Below are 21,685 nucleotides of genomic sequence, written 5' to 3'. Positions count from 1 at the left end.
TAGTATTGGTAGCTAGCAATTAACATTAACAGTATAGGTGAATCTAGCGTTATTGTCTTCTTCTGTTTCTCGTAGCAGGTAGCGGTTAGCACATAACATTAGCTAAATGGTAGCATCGGAACTGTATTGTCTTCTTCTGTTCTTCCTAGCGGTTAGCAGTAGCATTAGCAATAGTTAAATGGTAGCATCGGTACTGGCCACTACCTGGAGCATCTCTGGGTCAGTTGAACGTGGCGGTGCTGTTTGGATTGTGTAGGAGCAGTGTGAACTGGCACTAGGGGGGGTGACTCTGGGACGCCGGAGTTCACTGCCTAACCTCCTGGAGGTGTAGTGGGACTAAGTAGGCGAAACACTGTTGAAGGGAGGTTTCCACCTGATGACCCCCAGAGACGTGTTAGGAATCACTGCTCTTTGGCAGGTATAGAAGCAGATTAGAGCTCCAAGGTTCTTCACTGAGAATGAATCCTCTTTTTGAGCACAAGTATCTTGTGTTTAAATTAAATCAGTGAGGCAAGCCACCCTTGTCTTGTATCAGCTCGCACTAAAGGAGCGTAGGAATAACAAGAGAATCCACACAAAGGCTCGTACATTGTTCAAAAGCTACGATCTCCCCACCTGGTCAAATCTGAGTCCTGACATTTGTGCCGCAGTCGTATCAGGCCAGGAATAACAGAGAGCCTGTGGTGCAAACTTTTACTCCAACACCTGACCAGGTGTGGTGAACATCCCACCATCCTTTAATGACAGACAGATGACAGCCTCGCTGTCCGGCCCTGCCCGCCTGTTAACACAATCGCCTGTCAGCCACATCCGCTGCCTCCCCACTTAAGTCTGCGCCTTTCACTTCCAGGCACGTTCTACACTCGCTCAAAGTTTCAGCCTCTCTCTTTATCTGTTTCCCCACTTCCTGCTCTTTCTTTTTACAGTATGCACACATAACACACCCTCCTGAGTGCCCCTCAGGTCATTCAGTCCAGTCTGTCTCGGTTTCACTCAGCTCCCCTCCTGTCGAGTGTCAAGGTGACAGCAAGGAGAAGAAACCTGACATTGTCTGTTAGTGATATGGTATGGGGGAGACTGGGGGGGTGTTTTGTTTGAACTTGTCTGGCGTGAGCTCTGGCTGTCTGCCTGTCTGTTTTTCAATGAGTAATCCATTGTAAGCCTGAGCATACACACACACACACACACACACACACACACACAGGTAGATTGTGTGACATAGCTCGAGTACAAGAGGGAAGAGGAGTTTTAGCCTGAGGGAGATCGGTGGGTGACGTGTGAGACATGGAGGCTGCCGGCCAGGTTAGAGAGTTTGCCTTCTTCTCTTTTGGAAAAACATCTAAAGCTTCCGCGGTTTCAAACAGCATCAACACTGACTGTGAGGCAGTAATGTATACCTAAAACTGTCAAAGCTTCACACAACAACAACACCTCAGCAACTACTGGATGGATTCATGTCCCGCTCAGGAAGAAACGTAACAAGTGTTTGCTGTTCCCCTGACTCGTCAATCAACATCAGTATGTCCAAATTTTAATTTGTCCAATATTTGGGTATTTATGACTAAATGCGTACCAAACAATGCCATTTCAGCCTCACCTATAATTTGTGTTGTTCATATGAGCATGTTAGCATGTCAGCCTCACAGAGCCATAAGAAGGGCTGTTGACACTTCTTATTTAATTCTGAAGTCTGTCACAACTTGCCTGATGACCTCTTGGACTTTTTTATTAGCTCATGAAAAGTTGACATGTGGAAGATGACATCAGTGAGTGAAATATTTCAAATATTTTTATGGTGGTGCAAATGAAACCCATGACTGATCTAATGCACACAAGAAAGCAATCAGAACTGAACATATTGCTGTTTTCAGATCACCGTCCAACTCCTATGGCTTGCTGAGGAGCAGCAATTATGAAGTATGAAGTGATGTGTTAATGCCAGTATGTGTGATTTTCATGTGGCTGGATCAACTTTATAATTATTCTGATTATTTGGATTGAAAAATCTCTGCAATGTTTTATATTTCCACTCAGTGCAGAGTATTTTTAAATCCTCACATGGTGGATTTAATGTCACTGGAATTTGCATATATAAACACTTTTCAGATAAACACAAATTGGGCTACAACTAGCAATTATTTTCATGACAGATTAATCTGCTGAATAGTTTCTCAATGTAACAGTTGAGTCTGCAAAATCTGAAAAAAATCTGAAAACAGCCCATCACAGTTGCAATTATGTTGTTTTATTCTGGAAAATTGGAATTCCTGTTCTTTTTGATTATTTTGAGTTGCTGATGCATAATTATTTATTATTTTGCTAATAAATAACAATCCAGCAAATGTGTATCTATGTATAAATGTGTTACATTGAGTTTGACAGAGTTAGGAGAGCAATGTTTAAGTCAAGCCTGATGCTGTCATGTAAAAGACGTAAAAGAGTAATCCCAGTCTCCTCTGCACATGAGACATACACTGACAACTTCAAGATTCAAGATTGAAGATTCTTTATTGTCACTGAGCATGACATGTCAATGAAATTTTCATTGCAACCCCTATGTTAGAAACAAGATAATAAGAAAGATAAGAAAGATTAGAAAGAATAAAATTAAGATAACGACAATAAAATAAACCCATGTGCAATAAAAATATTCGTAAATGCAATTAAATAAATCTTGTACTGACATCAGCAGCCGTCCAAATTCAACTGGAAGAAAGTGCGTCAGTACATCCCTTGTATTAATGTATTTTAAGACATTTTGATAGATGCCGTTTCTTTAATGCTTAAGAAAATGCACTGGTAAGCGCAGATGTGTAAGTACTGTTTACCGGGGACATTGAGCACAGGTGTACAAATAGCCTGAATTTTATGCATGGTACAGCAGGAATTCACTTCCTATTATCTTTTCTATCAGTGCCTTTCAACACTCACGCTTTTCAGAGATGGGCTTTTATTTTTCCGTGATTGCAAGTCTAGGCAAGGCTGAAGAAGTCTTAAAAGAGAACTCATATGGGACCTATTCAACAATTCTTCTCTCACAGTGCCTCTATCTGTGCGTCATCAGCAGTTAGTTGTGTATGTTATACTTGTATCGTTTAGAAATCATTATACATACTATGCAAGACAGAGACTCCAAATAAAGCACTATTGTTTATCATTTGTAATCAAGCTGTGGCTTTGCTACATATAAAGGCTTGTTTATGAGACACTCGAGGCTGCTCAGTAGGCTGTATAAACAGGATGCCTTTCAGAGACAAATACAGCACACGTAGGTTTGGAGATTCCTCTGTGACACAGCCAGGATATTATTTTGACAGAGTACCCACTCTGAACTAACAGTTCCTCCTCACGAAGACCTGCTGGAAGTTTAGCCCGCCCTTGTGCACTTTTCCGTTGTTTGCCTTGCTCTCTTGTCATTGTACAGAATTCAGACTGGAAAGCATGAAGCCAGATGACAGCGGTGCCAAGTATATACTGTAAGGTGGAGCTGATGAAGCGGATGGGAAGGGAGTGAGTGAAGAGGAGGGAAACCAAACTGTCTGAAAATACCCCAGAGAAAGTCAGAGATCAACAGGACAGGGACAAGAGAGTGTGTATGTAAAGGCCATGATAAAATGATGCCATAGACACAGACACACAAACAGGCTGAAGCACAGCGGCTCTTGCTTAAAGGAATCATTGACATGCATTGAATCAGGCATGCACTTAACCCTGACTCCTGGATAATCACCTTCTCATATTGTAATGCCATTCAGTTCTTTTAGATTTACTCTATCTCAGTTTTCTGTACAATTTCACTGCACTATCATATACCATACATATTATGGTACTATACCAGCTTTCACATATTGTATTAAACTGTGCTGTACTTTACTTTACTATACTATACTGCACATACTGTACTATACTGTAGTACATATACTAAACAATACTACACACACTTAACTATATGTTTGCTATAATACTAAACTACATCATACTACACATACTATAGCATATTACACATCATGTGTTCACAAAGTGGTGAAGCTCGCTCCATCGTCGCTTGTGAACGACTGAGCCTTTCCAGGATGCTGCTTTCATACCCGATCATGATACTATCACCTGTTACCAATCAACCTGTTTACCTGTGGAATGATCCAAACAGGTGTTTTTGGAGCGTTCCACAACTTTCAGTCTTTTGTTGCTCCTGTCCCAACTTGTGTGAAACGTGTTGCTGAATCAAATTCAGAATAAGCAGATATTTACAAAAACCAATGAAGCTGATGAGGTCAGATATTAAATATACTGTCTTTGTGCTGTTCTCAGTTGAGCATATGTCAAAAGGATTAGCAAATTATCACATTCCGTTTTGTTTATATTTTACACAGTGTGTACCAGGGTTTGTTGACACTTGGGTATGGTACCGCATGACTCAGAGTCTATATCTCCCTTGTACATAAACAAGATTGCATGAATCCTTTTAAATTCCAGCCATTCCAAATGCACTGGGATGGGTCTATTAAAAGTGTCTGTTGCTGTTCTCTCTTTATGCTTGTGACCCTGTCACTTTTAAAATCAATTTATTAACCACACAGCATTGAACAATGGCGCCGTCTGTTGTAGTCTTTGCCACTGGCAACATCTCAGCTAAAGATTCCAGTGTACCTCCATGACCACGTCCTTGGGTGAAGCTGTTTCCCTGAGTGGCTGGCAGGCAGCCGCCCTCGCTGTGATGTAGGCCTACCGAGCATCTGAGAGAAAGCTATTTTTCTAGTGGCACAGACTCATAGACGGACCTTGGAACAACTCTGAACAGCCTGAAATATGCATGAATAGAAGGCAAACAAACCAAAACAAAATGAATATAAAATATGATGGCTATACTATTCAACTTCACAGGGAATTTTACCACATTTCAAAATAATCTAAAAAGTGAACCACTGACTTCGATGACTGCAGGTTTGTGCAGCAAGAACTGCTGAAAAATTATGTGGGACGAGAAAATAAGTGTTAGACTCACACCTACTGGCCAGTAGTTGTATTAGCTCTTATTTTCGATTGCACTGGTTATTTCCTCTCTGTGTCTTAAGCAGTGTTAATCAGTGAAACCGGCTGCTGGAGTCTTTGGTTTAGCCTCCCGTGTTACATAAGCGCCTGCCGTAAAGATGTCGAATTAATCAACTTCATATCAATTTATGCAACAAAGCCTTTCCAAAACCTTTCAGTGGTGAATAGACCCCTGGCCTGCTCCAAGCGTACGTGGAAGTTACGTCACGCAAAAGTCGCAAAGAAATGATGCTTTCATGTTCAGTCGAAAATATGTAAATCAAAGTTGTAACAACCACGTAAATAACGTGAAACTGTTTCTTTTAATGTTACATGGGATGGTGCATTGTATCGATACATTAGGCTGCCCTCCGTAAGTAAATCATATTAACAAACATGTGTACATGTGAACATGTGAAAGTGTGAATGTCGCATTGACGTGTGAATGTCTGATGTCAGAGCTCAGAATGAATACCTGAAGGCAACAGAAGTTCAGTCTACAGAGTTGTGACATCTGTGGCCATGGAGGAAGAACAGAGGTGTACGGACACCACTTTTGCTCCAGGTACCATGTAGACTTTGTTTATTAATTCCCCTCAGTGCCGTAGTAGAATAAGTTGTTAAACTGACGACGTTAAAAGTTAGCACTGAACCGTTAGCTAGTTTACCGCCCGAGGCAGCACGGCCCCTCTCAGACAGCTGTGTTTAGCAGCTAACGTGTTGATGAAATTCAACTCTTTCTTTATTTGAAGTTACAGCTCACAGGACTGTGGGGAAATCTTTTGGGCCACACATCTTTTAGCAGCCTGTGTGCTGAATTCGGGTCAGTTCATCAGAGACATGATGAGAAGCACAAAGTTAGACTCCATGTTCCAGTTTGGTCTCGCTGTTTGCAGGACCAGAGCGACACGTCAAACTAAACAACGCTCAAAAATCTTTAAAGTCTGATGCAGTATTTTCCATAAGACATATTAGCATATCTGTGGAATATGACATAAGCCTTATATCAATCAATGGGCTCTTCTGGTAAATTCGGCATCCAGTATTTGAAACAAAATCTCAAAAGTGTTTACACACGCTGTTTACACCCTCTAGCACAAATACGGGATTTAACGAAAACCTTATGATTAATGTGTCTTTAAAATGTCTTAATCTGTGACTTGTGTTTGGTTTCGTCTATGATGTGTCTGAACCAAACTGCTACCTTTAAGTTAATAATTAAGCTTCGTCCATGTATCACCTTAGACCCGGGGGGAGCCCCACGTGACCGAAGCCCAGAGGAACGAATCAGCAGACAGCTGACGGAGCAGGGCCGCTTTGCCTTTGCTGCTCTGTGTGCTGTGTCTCTGGGCCAGTTGTTTCCTGGACCTGAAAACAGGTAACAGTATTCTGTGTGGGTCCTGTGTGTAGTCTTTGTGTTGCAGGGTGCTTGCTTTAGTTTTTTTCCTCTGATTCCACCAAATATATTATGTAAGTGACTGATGACTGGTAAGATACAAATATCTGGTCTGTGTGATTAACTGTCAGACATACAGTGTTTCAACAAACACACAGCATAGAGGAAATACTGGTCCTGAATACACCTTTGAGTTGATTCTATTTTATAACACATGGGCTCTCCTTAATGATAAAACTACAAAAGCAAATTTGGACTAACTGCTCTCCCGGTTTGAATTAAAGGACAAATTAAACATTTGTGAAAGCTCCCTTTTCTTCTTCCACTGAATAAGAACTTGGAGTAATGGCTTTGTAACTAAATAAAGAAGCTTTAACTGAACTGTTTGACCTGAGGAGATGAGCAGTTGTGTGTTTCTCAGTGGGTTCAGGGAGCAGTATCTGCGGGGCTTGGTTCGCTTGCTGGACCTGGATGAGTCGGTGATGCCAGTTATGGGGGCTTTCCTGTCAGGTCTGGGCTTCGAGGGCTCCGACACCTTCCTCTCCATCTTACAGGCCGAACCACTGCTGGCTGCCGGAGCCACCCCCATCATACAGGTGTGTTTCACTTAGAGAATGGAATGACATGAAACTGTAAAATGAAATTGGATTTTTGCAAAAGCAAGCATAAATGTGGCTTATAGATAATGCTAACCACTCAATTTTTTATTCGTACTGCACTCATGTTGTGTCTGGTTTTCTACAACAGCTTTTATAACCAGCGTTCACTTTGTATTACAGGATCTGGTGTCTTTTTCTGTCAAAGACGGTAAGAGTCCTTTGCTGAGCTAATGACTGCTTTAAAGGCAGAATGAGTAGAATTTGTCAGTTGCGGTTTGTAACATTCAAAGCTGGCCCCTCCCCCCGGTTCAGCCACACCAGAAGTGCTCGCCCTGACCGTGGTTGCCAGAAGACAGCCCAGTGTACCACCTGCAGCCTTCACACCCAGTGCGCTTGGGTTGGCTGGAGGCTGCACACCTATTAGCTAAAGGTTGACGCCCAGAAACATTCAGAGCAAAGCAAAATAAGCAAATACAGGCAGAGGCCAGGGTCTGTACAGACACAGCCACACACTTTTAGTGGGTCATAAGTGATGATTGTCAGGCATTAGTTTTGTATGAGGTGCAAATTGTGCTTATTCTGCCTTTAAGTTGGTGTAAATTCCTATCAACTTGTTCCTTTGTAACTTCAACTTTCTGTCATGTGTTCAGGCCAATATGACGCCAGGGCGAGGGTTCTCATCCGTCATGTCAGCTGTCTGCTGCGAGTCTTTCCACAGCAGCTGGAGGAGTTTGAGGAAACGCTGGGAGAGAAGCTGAGGGAAGGAGGAGAGGAGAGCGAGTAAGCTATGGTTGGATGGTAGGATGGATGAATGGTGATTAGTCAGTAGCCACGTTTAATTGGTGCCTTTTATGCCACTAATAATAGGACGTTTCATTTAGTGTGAAAGAGATGTTATAAACCTTAAATCCTCAGCTAACTTGAAATACATAGTGGTAATATGTTCTGTCTTTTTTATCTTGTGCATGACAGACTGTTTAAACAACACAGGCACTGTGTTTGGCAGTCACACTTGTATCCAGCATGAGAGCATGAGAATAGTTAGTGCAGCTTAAACAAGAAGGTTATTGTTTCCAAGATGCCATTTTAAATGTACCAAAAGAGTAATGTGATGTTTTTTATCTTTAGAGCCAATTAATATTTCAGCTAATACAGATGAACTGTCTGACTCTGCATCTCCATTAGAGAGGAGTCCTCTCGGCGGCAGAGGAGAGAAAGAGGGCGAAAGTTACGACGGTACCTCCTCATTGGACTAGCCACCGTAGGCGGAGGAACTGTGATTGGTAATTTTTCCTGCTTCAACGAGCTTTTGAAAACTTGAGATGGACATTGGAAACATTTTGTATCTTATTTGGACACATACACATGGTTGCATCTTGCATCAGTTCACAACACGCTTTCAAACGTAGTATTTTTCCTTCTGTAGAGTGAACTTTTCACAGAATTGCTTCACCTTACAGATATCAGCACTGACTATCTTTTTTTCTGTACTGACTCTTTGTGCCTTTGCCAGGTGTGACAGGTGGGCTGGCAGCCCCCATGGTGGCAGCAGGGGCCGGTGCTGTGCTGGGGGCAGGAGGGGCCGCTGCTCTGGGCTCAGCCACTGGCATTGCAATCATGGCCTCGCTGTTTGGAGCAGCGGGAGCTGGACTGACTGGTAAGATGTGTGATTGTGTGCAGAAAGACATTATCAGGTTTAGAATTCTGACTGGTGAGTGGAAACGATTTTGTGGTGTTCCCTGATTTTTATATCTGTAGCTTTTCTCATCTTCGACTTTAGCTCTTAGCTACCATTGTTCCGTTTTCATATGTTGTCTCTCCAGGTTATAAGATGAATAAGTGTGTTGGGGCGATAGAGGAATTTGAATTCTTGCCACTGAGCTCCGGGAAGCATCTTCATCTGACGATTGCAGTGACAGGTTGGCTCTGCAGCGGTAAATACAGTAAGTATGGCTTCTACTGTCTCACTGCAACCACTTACAATTTCTACTGAGTCGGTGATGGCCATATGATAAATCAGCTATCATGGTATATGTAATGTATTTATATTTAAATATACAACCCTGATTTCAACAAGTTGGGATGCTGTGTAAAACATGAATAAAACCGTATGTGATAATTTGCTAATCTTTTTTGACATATATTCAATTGAAAACAGTACAAAGATAATATATTTAATATTTTAACCTCTTCAACTTCATTGATTTTTGTAAATATCTGCTTATTCTGAATTTGATGCAGCAACATGTTTCAAACAAGTTGGGACAGGAGCAACAAAAGACTGAAATCAAGTCATTTAAGTGTCTTAGTTGGAATAAGGTCATCAGCTGAGGTCTAAACACTAGTAAGCTTTTATGTAAGCTTTTATTTTGAAAATCCTGCTTACTCCATGCCTGTCCCCCATTAAGCTCCAGTTGCTATCTTTAGGCTTTCAGTTTGAAAAGGCATGGAACTGGTGTAAAAAAATAATAATAAAAAAACGGAGAAGAATAAAGCAAAACCAAGGACAGCATAGACAATTTTAGAAAAACTCAAAAATTATGTGATAAGTCTGAGCAGGAATCTGCATACAGTGTTCTAAAACTATACCAGCTGAGTGTCCACCTGAGATTAGGCAAACAAACCACTCAAGTTTTGGTTTTACATAAAACCATGCAGCTCTCTGCCCCCACTAAAAACATACACTTGGGTTTACAAAAGCTTAGTACCCCTTCACATACAATGGCCCAAAAACACTTCACTTACAAGTGCTGCTTAGTGGTTTCCTTACGTAAAAAAACAATTGCTGTCTTCCAGGTTCGTTCCAGGCCCCATGGTGCAGCCTGGGCGAGTGCGGGGAACAGTACTGCCTGGTGTGGGAGTCACGTTTCCTCAGGGATCTGGGTTCAGCCATGACCTCGCTGTTGGATGGGCTGGTCAGCATGGTGGCCCAAGAAGCACTCAAGTACACGGTGCTCTCAGGTAGGAGGACGGTCATGCATGAAGCACTTGTTCAATGGACCTGGATTGGAAACAGGAGTGTTTGTGCTTGTGGTGGAATATATTCTTGTTCTGAACTTCATGCTTGTGGCATTGGTAGATATCTGTTAAACAGTCCTGACTGTCTTATCTAGCCATCGTCCTTTCGTTGCATTGACCCTTGCTTGCATTGATGTCTTTTACGCCATCACACTGCCCAGGCATCGTGGCAGCTCTGACGTGGCCTGCGTCTTTGCTGGCAGCAGCCAGCGTCATTGACAACCCTTGGTGTGTTTGTCTGAACCGCTCAGCTGAGGTGGGGAAGCACCTGGCGCAGGTTTTGAGGAGCAGACAGCAGGTGTGGTATTACCTCTTGCCTCTGTTCATTCACAATTTACCATAGTGCACCACAACCGTCTGTCAGCAGTCATTCTAGAATGGTCAGTTAGATATTTTGTGTTCACTGCATTAGTAGTTAGTGCAGCAACCACAGTGTCTCTGTTCTTTGATTGTACTCCTAGAACAAAACCGAAATGACAAGCTCTGTTTATTAATCTGAAATATTACCCTACAGTCAAGGGGAATAATTGCCTGCATTCAGCCTCTTCAGAATTGTGCATCTCCTCTCTTTCTTTCTGTATTTGAAGGGGAAGCGGCCTGTCAGTCTCATAGGTTTCAGTCTTGGGGCCAGAGTTATCTACTACTGTCTACAGGAGCTTGCCAATGACCAAGGTATTCTTTGAGTAAACCATATTTCGATTGTGAGTTGGAATTTGATGCACGTATTCTTGCACTGACATGCAAACCAAAATGCTAAGTCACTGATGAAGCAGAGTAGAAGTGCTATGATGATGCCCCTAAATAATAAGCATTTAAATGTGGTAATAACTTGTGTAATCGAAATGTAATTAACCTAATGGAGGTTCTCATTGTTTATATGTATTATGTATATATGTATAACATATGTATATATGTTTTTTACATTGTACGTTGTTCTGACCAACCAGTTGGGTCCTGTGTTGTTACTCCTCAGGTAGTGAAGGAGTAGTGGAGGATGTAGTCCTCTTGGGGGCCCCTGTGGACGGCTCTGAAAAGGCCTGGGAGAGAATGACCAGGGTAGTGGCTGGAAAAATAGTGAACGGCTACTGCAGGTAGGAACAGAGATCCATCCTGCAATAAGACTGGAGTAACATGTCTACCTGTTTGCAGTGAATGCTTTAGTCGTTGTATATTTGAGGTCCATTGTTTTGGCTGCAGTGGATTTAGAAATGACTGCCTCGACAGCAGGATTTATAAAATTTAAGTTGTGCATGAATAAACAACTGTCTGAACTATCCACCTATCAGAGGGGACTGGCTCCTCGGCTTCTTGTACCGAAGTTCAGCTGCACAACTGTCTGTTGCCGGGCTACAGCCAATCAACATCCAGGATCGGCGTATTATCAATGTGGATCTTTCCTCCGTGGTGAGTCACAGCTTATATTTAAATTAGGCTCACTAAAGTTTCCTCATTGAATGGTCTTTCAAGTACGTATGAGCTGGAGAGTGTTCAACACCTCAAGGTTTTCACCGCTCAAGAAAAGCCACATGCAGCAGGCATTTTTTAGGCATAAAAATTTGTTTGTTAGATCAAAGCTTGGAGAAAAATGTGGGGGGTCCTTGGGTAGACACAACTGACACAGTCCTACATGACTGACTACATAATCTCCACAATATACAGTGTCTGCAGCTAGTCTGACATGTTCATGTCTCTGTTGCATGTAAAGGTTTACACAAGTCACTCAGTCACTAATGTTTTGTCTCTGATTTGATTAGTTATTGATTTCCGGAGGGCTCCATTAGCAATGGTTTTGCAGTTTTTAGGTTTTGGAAAGAGACTGAAATAATCTTTGTTAAATCACTGGCTTATTCTTGACAGTTCATTTCGTAGTGTTTCCTCACTGTGGAGCTTACTATGTCCCGTCATGAGTATGAATTACTTCTTGACCACATTGGGGCAGCAGAAGGCTGTGAACGCAACGCTGACTGACTGTCACCTTTTAAGGTTTCGCAGCAAACATGATGTTACCAAGCATTTGCCTATTTACACATCCAGGAGATGCTGAGTTACATGAGCATTCATGAGAGTTATGTTTCTGGTCAGCTGGTTTTGGTCTTGAGGAAGATTTCTGCCTCTTTCACTGCTAAATGCTCCACTTTGTTCACCGGCTAGTCTCTAACAAAAACTGCGAAGTTGCAGGCAGTAAAACCAAAACAATAAGCTGGAAGACACGAAAACACACTGTAGAGCTGAGAGGAGCGGCACAGCTTGGTGATCACTGCTATGACCAACTTGTTTCACATTACACAGTCATATGACCTATTGTTAATATCAGAATATTGATTAGTGCAACTTTAAACAAACACCAAGCTGGAGATTTTTGGAAGAAGTTGTCATGTAATTAATACAAAAAAACATTTTAACCATAAGTAAAATGTTATGAGATACATTTTTATGTAATATTATTAAATACAGCATTTTATTAGCATTTTAAAGGACAGTTGCATTGTTAAAGTGAAATTAAAAGATAAGAAAAGAATAAGGCCCCTGCTAGTCTGTTTCAGTTCACAGTAATGCCTCTCTGCCACCCCGTAATGATTCCACATGAACCTTCACACTTAGCACTGGTCATGGTAGCTGTGTTGCTGAAGTATCAGAGGTTTCACTCAAACGAACATTTAAAAAGAATAAGAGTAAAAAGATGGTTGACGTGTCTGAAGCACCATACACAATATACCTGTTTATGTTATGTGAGGAATAGGAAAATTAGCTGTACAGAGAAAAGTATGAAGAGAACAGATTTTACAAAGTGCTAATCTTTTCTTTAAAAAAAGGTATATTTTACACCATAATTTATAAAGAAATATGTATCCTTATTTCATCAGAGACAGTAAAACCATGTTTGTGCTTCCCAGGTGAACGGTCACTTGGACTACATGCGTCAAATGGACACAATCTTGGTGGCAGTCGGAGTTCCCACCAAAGAAGTCCCTGGAGCCTCTTTTGCTCTTCTTCAGCCTGCAGCAATTAAAAAGGGGACAGTAGAAATCCCTGACCAAACCCCCAATGAGCAACAAGTGACTGAGACCCAAACTCAAGCTGAAGAGGCTGAGTCTCGTACAGAGGAAAGTGGAGACGAGAAAGGCCTGGCAGAGACAGAGGAGACGGGTGACGGTTGGGATATCCCTGATATTTCAGACCTGCTGGACTCGCTGAATGATACAGAACCAGAGAGCGCGAGGAACAATTTACCACTTATTTCTGAAGAGCATGCCACTAACGAAGACATAGCCTCTGCTCTAAATGCGGCGTGTGACGGTGCAGAGGAGGCTGACCCTGACAATGAACAGATATCATGGAGCTGGGATGATACGCACTGGACGATAGAGCACACACACACAAACGAAGGCAGCCAAACTTGTACAGAGCATGTCACAGGACCAGCTGCTTCCCCGTAAATGCTCGTCTTCTCAGGTTGTTTTCAAAGCTCTGTTGGAAAATATTCTTTCCATTATCAGCACGCTGACATGCCAGGGGCAGCAGCCTCAACTAAAAAGCCCCTGAATGAACTGCATTGTTGAACCACTAAGTGGTGTTTTTGGACTCTGGTATAAATGTAATAACAATTTAGAGTTTTGTAAATTAAGCAGATTTTTTACAAACTGTGAATAGTGTACTAATTTATTAGCTGAGCTCCCTGTGAGATCATATGCCTGTAAATATTAGTTTTAGAGGATGCCGCCAAATAGCTGATATCTTTGTCCCTCTCGTCCTTCTAATTTTCATCCGCTGGCTTGGTTGCTGGGAATGTCATCACAGTAAATTGAATCCCACCAGGCTGGGGGCAGTGTCTGTCCTCTTCAAGGCCTTTCTTTTCTCTGCTCTATCAATGTGAAGCGCCGCCTCTGTAGAGTTAACAGAGAGTTAAGTTACGCTGTATACTGGCACTGATAATTGGAAATAGCCTGAACCCTGACTGTTTGTGTTTGGCAATGCACCAATATCAGTTTCTTCAACCATGTTTCATTAATTGGCAAGACACACATAATTCAAGATAGAACAAGGGTGGAGCTGACTGAATTCGTGTCCATAGACATTTTTCTGTGACCATAATGAATTCATTTTAAATTTGATTATTTTCTATCCCTCTGAGGCTGAAAACTCTTAAAGGCTTAACAGGTAACATTTCTGCATTAAAATGTCGAAAACAACTAGACCTACATTATATATTTTGTTGAGTTGTGTACTTATATTGTCCAAATGTTTCCAACAATGTTCAAACTCAGAGAAATGTAATTTCATTCAGGGTAACTGCATTTCATTTGGTCGCCTGTCAATGGCATCATATCCCCTTTACCGCCTCTTGTTGCCTCGAGGGAAACATCGGACGATGCGTCAGAGAGCGAGGAAGGAAGTCAGCGACCTAGCTTGCTTGCCACGCTGTTGTTTACTCTTGTTTGTATTGCTCACTTAAGATGAAGACAACAACTCTCATGATCTCACGCTACTTCACGGCATCATCAGACTCCATCTTTTGCTATTGTTTGATTGAGAGACCCCTTGCAGCAGAAATGATATACTCTACAGTTAACTCATGCCGGGTAAATCAGTGTGAGTCTCAATACTGGTCTTGAACCATTTTTCCACCATAAGCCCAGAACATAACATACTGGCTGATTTTATTTCCACAATTGCTGTTCAGTCCAGGGTGTCGACCTGATTGGGCAGCAGCAGAGGCAACTCGATGCCAGCATGCTCGGCGTCCAGAAGGTTGACAGCGTCAGTGGCAGTGGCGGGTGGGTGGGTGGGGTCAGAGGCCAGGGGAGAGGGGGAATTGCTGGCGAGGTTAGGCTCCCCCGAGTTGCGGAGAGAGAGGGAGAGCGCTGGCGAGGGTCTTCTGGTTGAACGCGAGGAGCAGCAGGGCAAGAACTTCCCCAGAGCTCTCTTGAAGTCTCTCATGAACAGCGGGTAGATGATGGGGTTCATTGTGCTGTTGCAGTAGCCCAGCCAGGTGATGGCGTCGAAGAGTGCAAGGGGGATGCACTCACACACTGCCTGAATGAAGATGGTGGAAAGCATTACGGCATCAGAAGATCATTTATGGTAAAACGTTATCAAATGTAATTGATAACAGAAATGAATAAGAAAATAAATACAGAGGAATGTAATTTTAAAGGCATCCTACAGAGTTTTGGACCCCAGTAGTGATTCATAGCAATGTTTTTATGAGAGGGTCCCTGTTTTGTTTTTTTGTATCATGCACGTTCACAAGGATGCACAAGCATGCACACCTGCACATATATACACCTGCATATATATATATATATATATATATAGAGAGAGAGAGAGACACACACACACACATATAGTATAATCAGGTTTTCGGATATACTGTACTTCAAAACTGGGTCAACTTCAGGCACTTTTATAATTAAGAACATCAGGACAGTCGAGTGGGTCTAGACTCAGATCTAGTGCACATAAAAAAAAAATAGAATGACAGTCTCATGGTTGTATGCCTCAGACAAACAGTCATATTGCATTTTACATCCATGTCTGTCCAACCACCTGAAGCTCAATATCAGAAAAATGATCTTGAGCTGAACTACAATGCTTCAAATATGGATGTCGCTGCAAAGAAGTTACAAATTGTAAAACATAGAGGAGCAGTGGCATAGAAGATCTGTACAATAGATAGATACATAGATATTGATATAGATTTGCCCACTAAAATCGAATCAGTTCATCAGTCCATGTAAACGCTTGTGCCAAATGTGAAGAAATTCCCTGAGGATGTTCCTGAGATGTCGTTTTCACGAGAATGGGACCAACAGACAACCCGAAAACACCTCTGGCCATGGCTGTCTGGCATAAAAACATAGAATTAAATACATACAGAATTCATTAAAATTATGTTTTTATCATCGATTTATTTATTTATCCTTTTTTTGGCAAAATTGATATTTATTTGAATTGAGTGTATAATTGGCATTTATTTATTTCCATCAAAAAACAGGTTAAGTCAGGAGAAAACTCAGAATTAAAACAAAAACACATGCCCATTAATGCTTTTTGGCCTCATTTCTAATTACAAATTTTTGGCTATTTATGCACATCAATTTATTCATAATTTATTGCACACATTTTAAAAATCTATTTACTTTTTGGGGAGATTTCAAACCAGAACTTAGTTTTTGGCACAGCAGAAATAAATAAGAAAATATCATAAATTGATAAAGAAGTCCAAAAATATATATGTGATCTAATATGATCTTTATTTATGGATCCTTCTTGGCTTAGTCTTCATTTAGATTTTTATTTCCTTGTTGTTCGCTGTGTAAACATCAAAAAAGAGGCCAGACTTTCTTTCTCACTAATCACACAGGTTGTCCATCACTCTTTGTCTCCCTTATGCAACATGTAATTTTCCCTTAAAAGAATCTGCAGATACGTTTGTGTCTGACGGCCAAAAACACCGACGTGGAACATTACCACGAGGTTCAGAGAGGGACAGTGAAGGAGGAGACAGCTGTTAGAGGAGAGCGTCCAATATTATCAAGATGAGACAGGGAGGCGGTGGGAGTAGGACAGGGGGGAGGGGTGCGTTTCACACACCACATTGGGTGTGAAAAGGGAAGAGAGTGCAGACACAGTCAAGTCTCTGTGCTCCACGTTATGCAGGGGAGAAGCGAGAGGGCACAGATGGGAAATCAAAATGACTGGATCATCGAAAGCTTGAAAAACAGGACAAGTGTCATTACCAATTTAGATTAAGCTGTTTTCTGACATTCATTTACTCTCGCCGAGGCTTTCTCGTGGCCACTGATGTTTGTTCGCTGAGTAATGAGCGCGTGTGCTCGGTCTAATCAAATCAAAATCAACAGCCTAAAAAGAATACCAATTATAAATGGTACTTTGGTGTGTTGTTTTCTGGGTTTTGGAATGAGTCAGCCACACGGAGCTGAAATGCCAATCTATTTCCTCGTTGGATAGCTTGGCAAGGCTGTGACGCCAAGGCTGGCCACGACAAAAATAGACTGGTATCCAAGTGTGTTTTTTTTTCCTTCTTTTTTTTTCTTTTGCATTTAATTCACACTGTTTTACTGTCCGTCCCACATATAAAATTGTGAGAAAACTGACACAAAAAGAAAACTCTGAGTCACAAATATATGGCTCTGGAGAGCTGGCCAATTCAAAAACGATACCAAACAACCTCAGACCTCTTTTAAATGGTGAGGGACATTGTGTAAACCTTGAAAATAGAGAAAGAACACTTGCATGTGCACTGAGGTGATGGCAGCACGGACAGCCTGAAGCTGCTCGGCCCTTCCGTCTCATCTGATCACGAATCAGATGGATGCTCACATTTGCATCACTTCAGCACATTTGTGGTAGGATCAGTGTCTGGTCCCTCTACTGACCTGAGCCATGTTGGTGATGAAGAAGGGGAGCCAAGCGCTGAAGAAGAGCCCCAGGAGGACCCCCAGTGTCAGACTCGCCTTCAGTGCCCTCCGACCCTGCCTGTGAGCCAGACGACGCTCGCTGTTCACTGACGGCTGTGCACAGCAGAGACAATTCAACGTACAATGTAAAACTGCCTTGTCTACATTCATATTTTGAAAATAAATAAATAAAGAAAATCACTATGGCAAAGCAAATGACATTGTATTCATTCATTCTGACCTCCTTTACGCATTTAATTAGTGGTTTGCTTGAAGCTGTCCAGGGATTAAATTAAAGCAATTGTTCATTATTTTAGGAGAGTTAGATGAGAAGATCAATACTATTCTCATGCCTGTAGGCTAATTCTGAAGCTCGAGCAAGCAGCCACTCATCTTAGCTTAGCTTAGCACAAAGATTGGAAACAGTAGTAAATGGCTAGCCTAGCTCTGTCAAGGTAAACCCCCCCTACCAGCATCTCTAATATCTATCTCATTCGTTTAATCGATACGACAGCTTAAGTCAGTGAGGAGTTATGTGCTGCAACGATTCTTGGTTGCAAAACCAAACTTGATGTTTTAATTTAATTTTTTAACAAGATATAATGTATTAATTAGTGAGCTTGTTTGTTTTGCAGGCCAGCTGTTTGCCCCTGCCTCCAGTCTTTATGCTCATGCTTTGCCAAAATTCCAAACACTACTGCTTTAAAAATGAATCAAATACAAACACTTAATGTTTTTCTTTTTCTTAAGAATATTTACAGTAAAATAAAATCATTTTATGAACACCTTGAATGTCATTGATCTGTGGGTCATCACAGACTCATGCTGTGAAACGTTGTTGAAACCGACAGAGTTTGATTTTAAATTTCAGTGGCTTGATTTTGGGGAAATGTGTATAAAATGATGCACAATGCATGCAGAATGTTTCCACCTGATGCAGCAGCAAGGGTTTAAATGCTGAATAGTGTCAGCGTCACTTAGCATCAGTGAAGAGTTGGAACAATCTGATACAGGATATTCATGATGAATGAAAGAATGAGATGATTTTAAAGCTGCATGACGGGAAAAATAAACACCAAACGTTAAGGGGTCACAGGCCGCCTGATGTCTGAGCTGATTTTTTGAAAATCCATTTAGAATTGGCTCTTCTGACGTGCGTGGTTTTACTGCAGGCATATGTGACAGACTACGTGGCTGTGATCCGTGCAGACGGGGGCAACACATCTGATACACCGTCTGCACCTTTCTCTCTAAGATCTCTGAGCAGGTTTACAGTCCTTCCCTTTCATTGGGTCTCTGCTTTTCTTTTATACACTCTGGGTTTTAAGTAACTGAAAAGAAAAAACATTTTTCAGCTCTATGTCATGCAGGAGGTGCAGAGTTATTTCTACAATAAGACTGCATCTCTGACAGCCTGATAAGGATGAAGAAAGTTTTAAATCCACGACAGGTAAAACCCTTGTCCTGTAAACAATACATGCACAAATATTTGTGCAGCATTCCTTTTATTGGTGTATCTCCTTGTTCTCTATAGGTTCATGGTAAATCACATACACTACATTTTAGATTCCGGATATACTTCAAAACTGGGTCAACTTCAGGTACTTTTATAATTAAGAACATCAGGACAGTCGAGTGGGTCTAAACTCAGATCTAGTCTCAGAAAAAATACAAATTTGGCTGTGTTGGCTGGCAAAAAGGTTGTTTTTACATTTGCAATATACAGTGGCCTATAATCTTAAAAATAAAACCTCCAGGTTTATGATTGCTGCACATCAAACTTTGGAGTGGATTTCAACAGTATAATTGGCATTTCAAGGGCTGTAGGTATGAATAGTATTATGTAAAACCTTACAAATGTCAAGTTAAAGGCAAGCTTGAGAACTCTTACAATAGATGGACAGCTGTAATTTGGTTATTATATTTGTGCTACCTTCACTCACACCATCAACCTTTTTCAACCCCTGCTCTCATGGAGGTCTTCTCCACTTAAAGGTTTGTGTGCTGTTTTGACATCATTTTTTTTATCAGGAATTTTAGTTTGGCTTTTGCATAGAAATTTTTCAGTATTTTATTAAATTTACTCCCAGACTGAGCACACTCCAGTATCTCCAGTATCTCAAGTATCTGGCCTGGCTGGTTGTTTGACTCTTTGGTCTCTCTTCCTTACCGGTACATTTTGTGACACAGGAGGCTCCTGGTGACTGCAGTCGTCTCCATCCTGCTGAGCTTGCCCTGCTGCAACCCCAGGTGAAGGAGGCCTGGAAGGTTCCCCGAGAGAGGGATGCGGGTGTGGTGGGTGGCTCAGTGCTGCGACCCTCTTCGCCTGCCTCCGCGCTGCCAGGAGGATGCGACAGTAGGTGAAGCAAATGGCGCTGGAGGGCAAAAAGAATGTGAGTACGGATGCCACCAAGGCAAAGGGCAAGGTGACTCGCAGGCGGCACTGGAAGGAAAGGCCTCCTGACGGAGACAGCTGAAAGTAGGACGCTGGGTACAGAGTGTCGGAGTAAGAGCTCATATTGCTAATGCTGACCCCAGGAACCAATGAGTGTCCACTCCAGTGGCCTAAGCTGTGCCATTTCATCTCAATGGGCAGGAAGGAAGCCAGCGCTGCCAACCCCCAAGCTGCTCCTACCAGGAGCAACGCCCGAGGTGGGGTCATCCTCTGCTTGTAGCGCAGCGGCGAGATGATGAAGAGGTAGCGATCCAGGCTGATCACACACAGGTTGAGGATGGATGCACTGCAGCACATGACGTCAAAGCAAAGCCAAATGGGGCAAAAGGCAGGCCACAGCACCCAGGCCCCACACAGCACATTGAGCATGGCTGGGGGCATGACCACCAGTGCCACCATTAGGTCGGACAGGAACAGAGACACCAGGAAGCAGTTCGAGGTGCAGCGCAACGAGCGATGGGCAAACACCAAAGCGATAAGCAACAGGTTGCCGCAGACTGTCATGAGGATGATGATGGTCAGCATGAAGGCCAACAACCACGGGCCGCTGCCGGTGATGTTCCAAGCACTGGTGGTGGGGGAGCTGCTGTTGTAGCTTCCTATGGAGTTAGACAAGTGAGAGTCTGCCATGGTGCTGGTTGGAAACAATCAGTGAAGCAGCTCCTGAACGCTTCTCTTCAGGCTCCTCTAAATGTTGCACACCTCAACCAGTTCTTCTTTGCAGCCAAAGCTCTCACTTTAATGGCATTGTTGAACAAGAAGAAGCCGCTGAGTTCTTGTGTCGAGACGCCATCCAACCTTCTCCCTGTCTGTGTTAATCGGACTGTTCTCCATGGGTGAATATCGCCATCTCCCTTTGGCAGGAATACATCCGGTTGCCCTGGGATTGCTTCCACTGCCACCAGTATAGTGTACAAAATCAACAACACAGTTTTACTCATGTCTCCATCCTGGCCAGCGTGTCCCTGCCTCATCCACGGCTAAGAGCCAGAATGAGCCATTCGATGGCTGACAGAGGGTTTTCGAGGCAGCATGTCACAACGATGACAGCCACTGGAGGAGGGCACAAAGAGAAAAGCTCGACCGGGCATACGAGAGCCGTGTCGGTGAGAGGAGCTACTGAAGATGAGGAGAACAAGGACCCATTCTCAGAATTATGCCTCACCTCACAGAAGTGGAATTGTACAGCTTCCGCAAGTCCTTTGCCGAGCTGGAGCTCTGCTGTCTTTCACAAGCCCTTTTATTCTGGGATGCAGCGCAGGGGAGCGGAAACCAACACAAAACTGTGCAGCAGTCATTTGTAAGCAAGGCTCTGTTCATAAGTGCTCTACAGGTATCATGGTCCTTGTAACGCTGCCTTTATATCCCCCGCTCCTGTTAATCCCTTTGTCGGCCACTCCAGCGCGCCTCCCAGACGGAGCGCACAGCTTCTGAGAAGGAGCATGTCAAAGCATTGAGCTGTTAATGCATAACCATGCACAATCACAGCCAAGAAATGCTAATTCTACATCACAGGAGCTGGTGTGGGTGGTCTTCTTCCATGTTTGGTCATGGTGTTTTTAACTACTGAGGTACAAGTGCATTTTTTTTTTAGGCGCTTTAAAGATTCGACGTGCTTTTTCTTCAAAGTTAGGTCTATTTGCAAAAAGGATTTCTCTGATTCTACCTGCCTTTTGTTTTTATGTTATGTGCACAATTTATATACATTGAGTATCAGATCCATTAGAGGATCCTGTTTCATGTTTTTATCTTTTTTAGAGCAGTAGCT

General features: G+C 42.5%; 2 protein-coding genes across 2 annotated transcripts; one reads left to right on the top strand and one right to left on the bottom strand.

Moving 5' to 3' along the window:
- Nucleotides 1-5,524: 5,524 nt before the first annotated feature.
- On the top strand, nt 5,525-14,765 carry tmco4 (transmembrane and coiled-coil domains 4). The gene is made up of 14 exons (XM_041945831.1): nt 5,525-5,593; nt 6,274-6,406; nt 6,846-7,020; nt 7,204-7,231; nt 7,674-7,803; nt 8,209-8,306; nt 8,537-8,680; nt 8,847-8,966; nt 9,820-9,984; nt 10,203-10,339; nt 10,629-10,713; nt 11,015-11,132; nt 11,328-11,445; nt 12,936-14,765. The coding sequence occupies exons 1-14, from the start codon at nt 5,551-5,553 to the stop codon at nt 13,476-13,478; spliced, it is 2,037 nt and encodes a 678-aa protein (XP_041801765.1). The 5' UTR covers nt 5,525-5,550; the 3' UTR covers nt 13,479-14,765.
- htr6 (5-hydroxytryptamine (serotonin) receptor 6) lies at nt 14,719-20,547 on the bottom strand. The gene is made up of 3 exons (XM_041945832.1): nt 19,633-20,547; nt 17,442-17,576; nt 14,719-15,075 (listed from the first exon to the last, which is right to left on the bottom strand). The coding sequence occupies exons 1-3, from the start codon at nt 20,545-20,547 to the stop codon at nt 14,719-14,721; spliced, it is 1,407 nt and encodes a 468-aa protein (XP_041801766.1).
- Between the last annotated feature and the right edge of the window lie 1,138 nt (nt 20,548-21,685).

The sequence above is a fragment of the Chelmon rostratus genome, chromosome 10, assembly GCF_017976325.1.
Source record: "Chelmon rostratus isolate fCheRos1 chromosome 10, fCheRos1.pri, whole genome shotgun sequence".
NCBI lineage: Eukaryota > Metazoa > Chordata > Actinopteri > Chaetodontiformes > Chaetodontidae > Chelmon > Chelmon rostratus.
The sequence above is the reverse complement of the archived record's forward strand: the minus strand, read 5'-3'. Positions and strand labels throughout refer to the sequence as shown.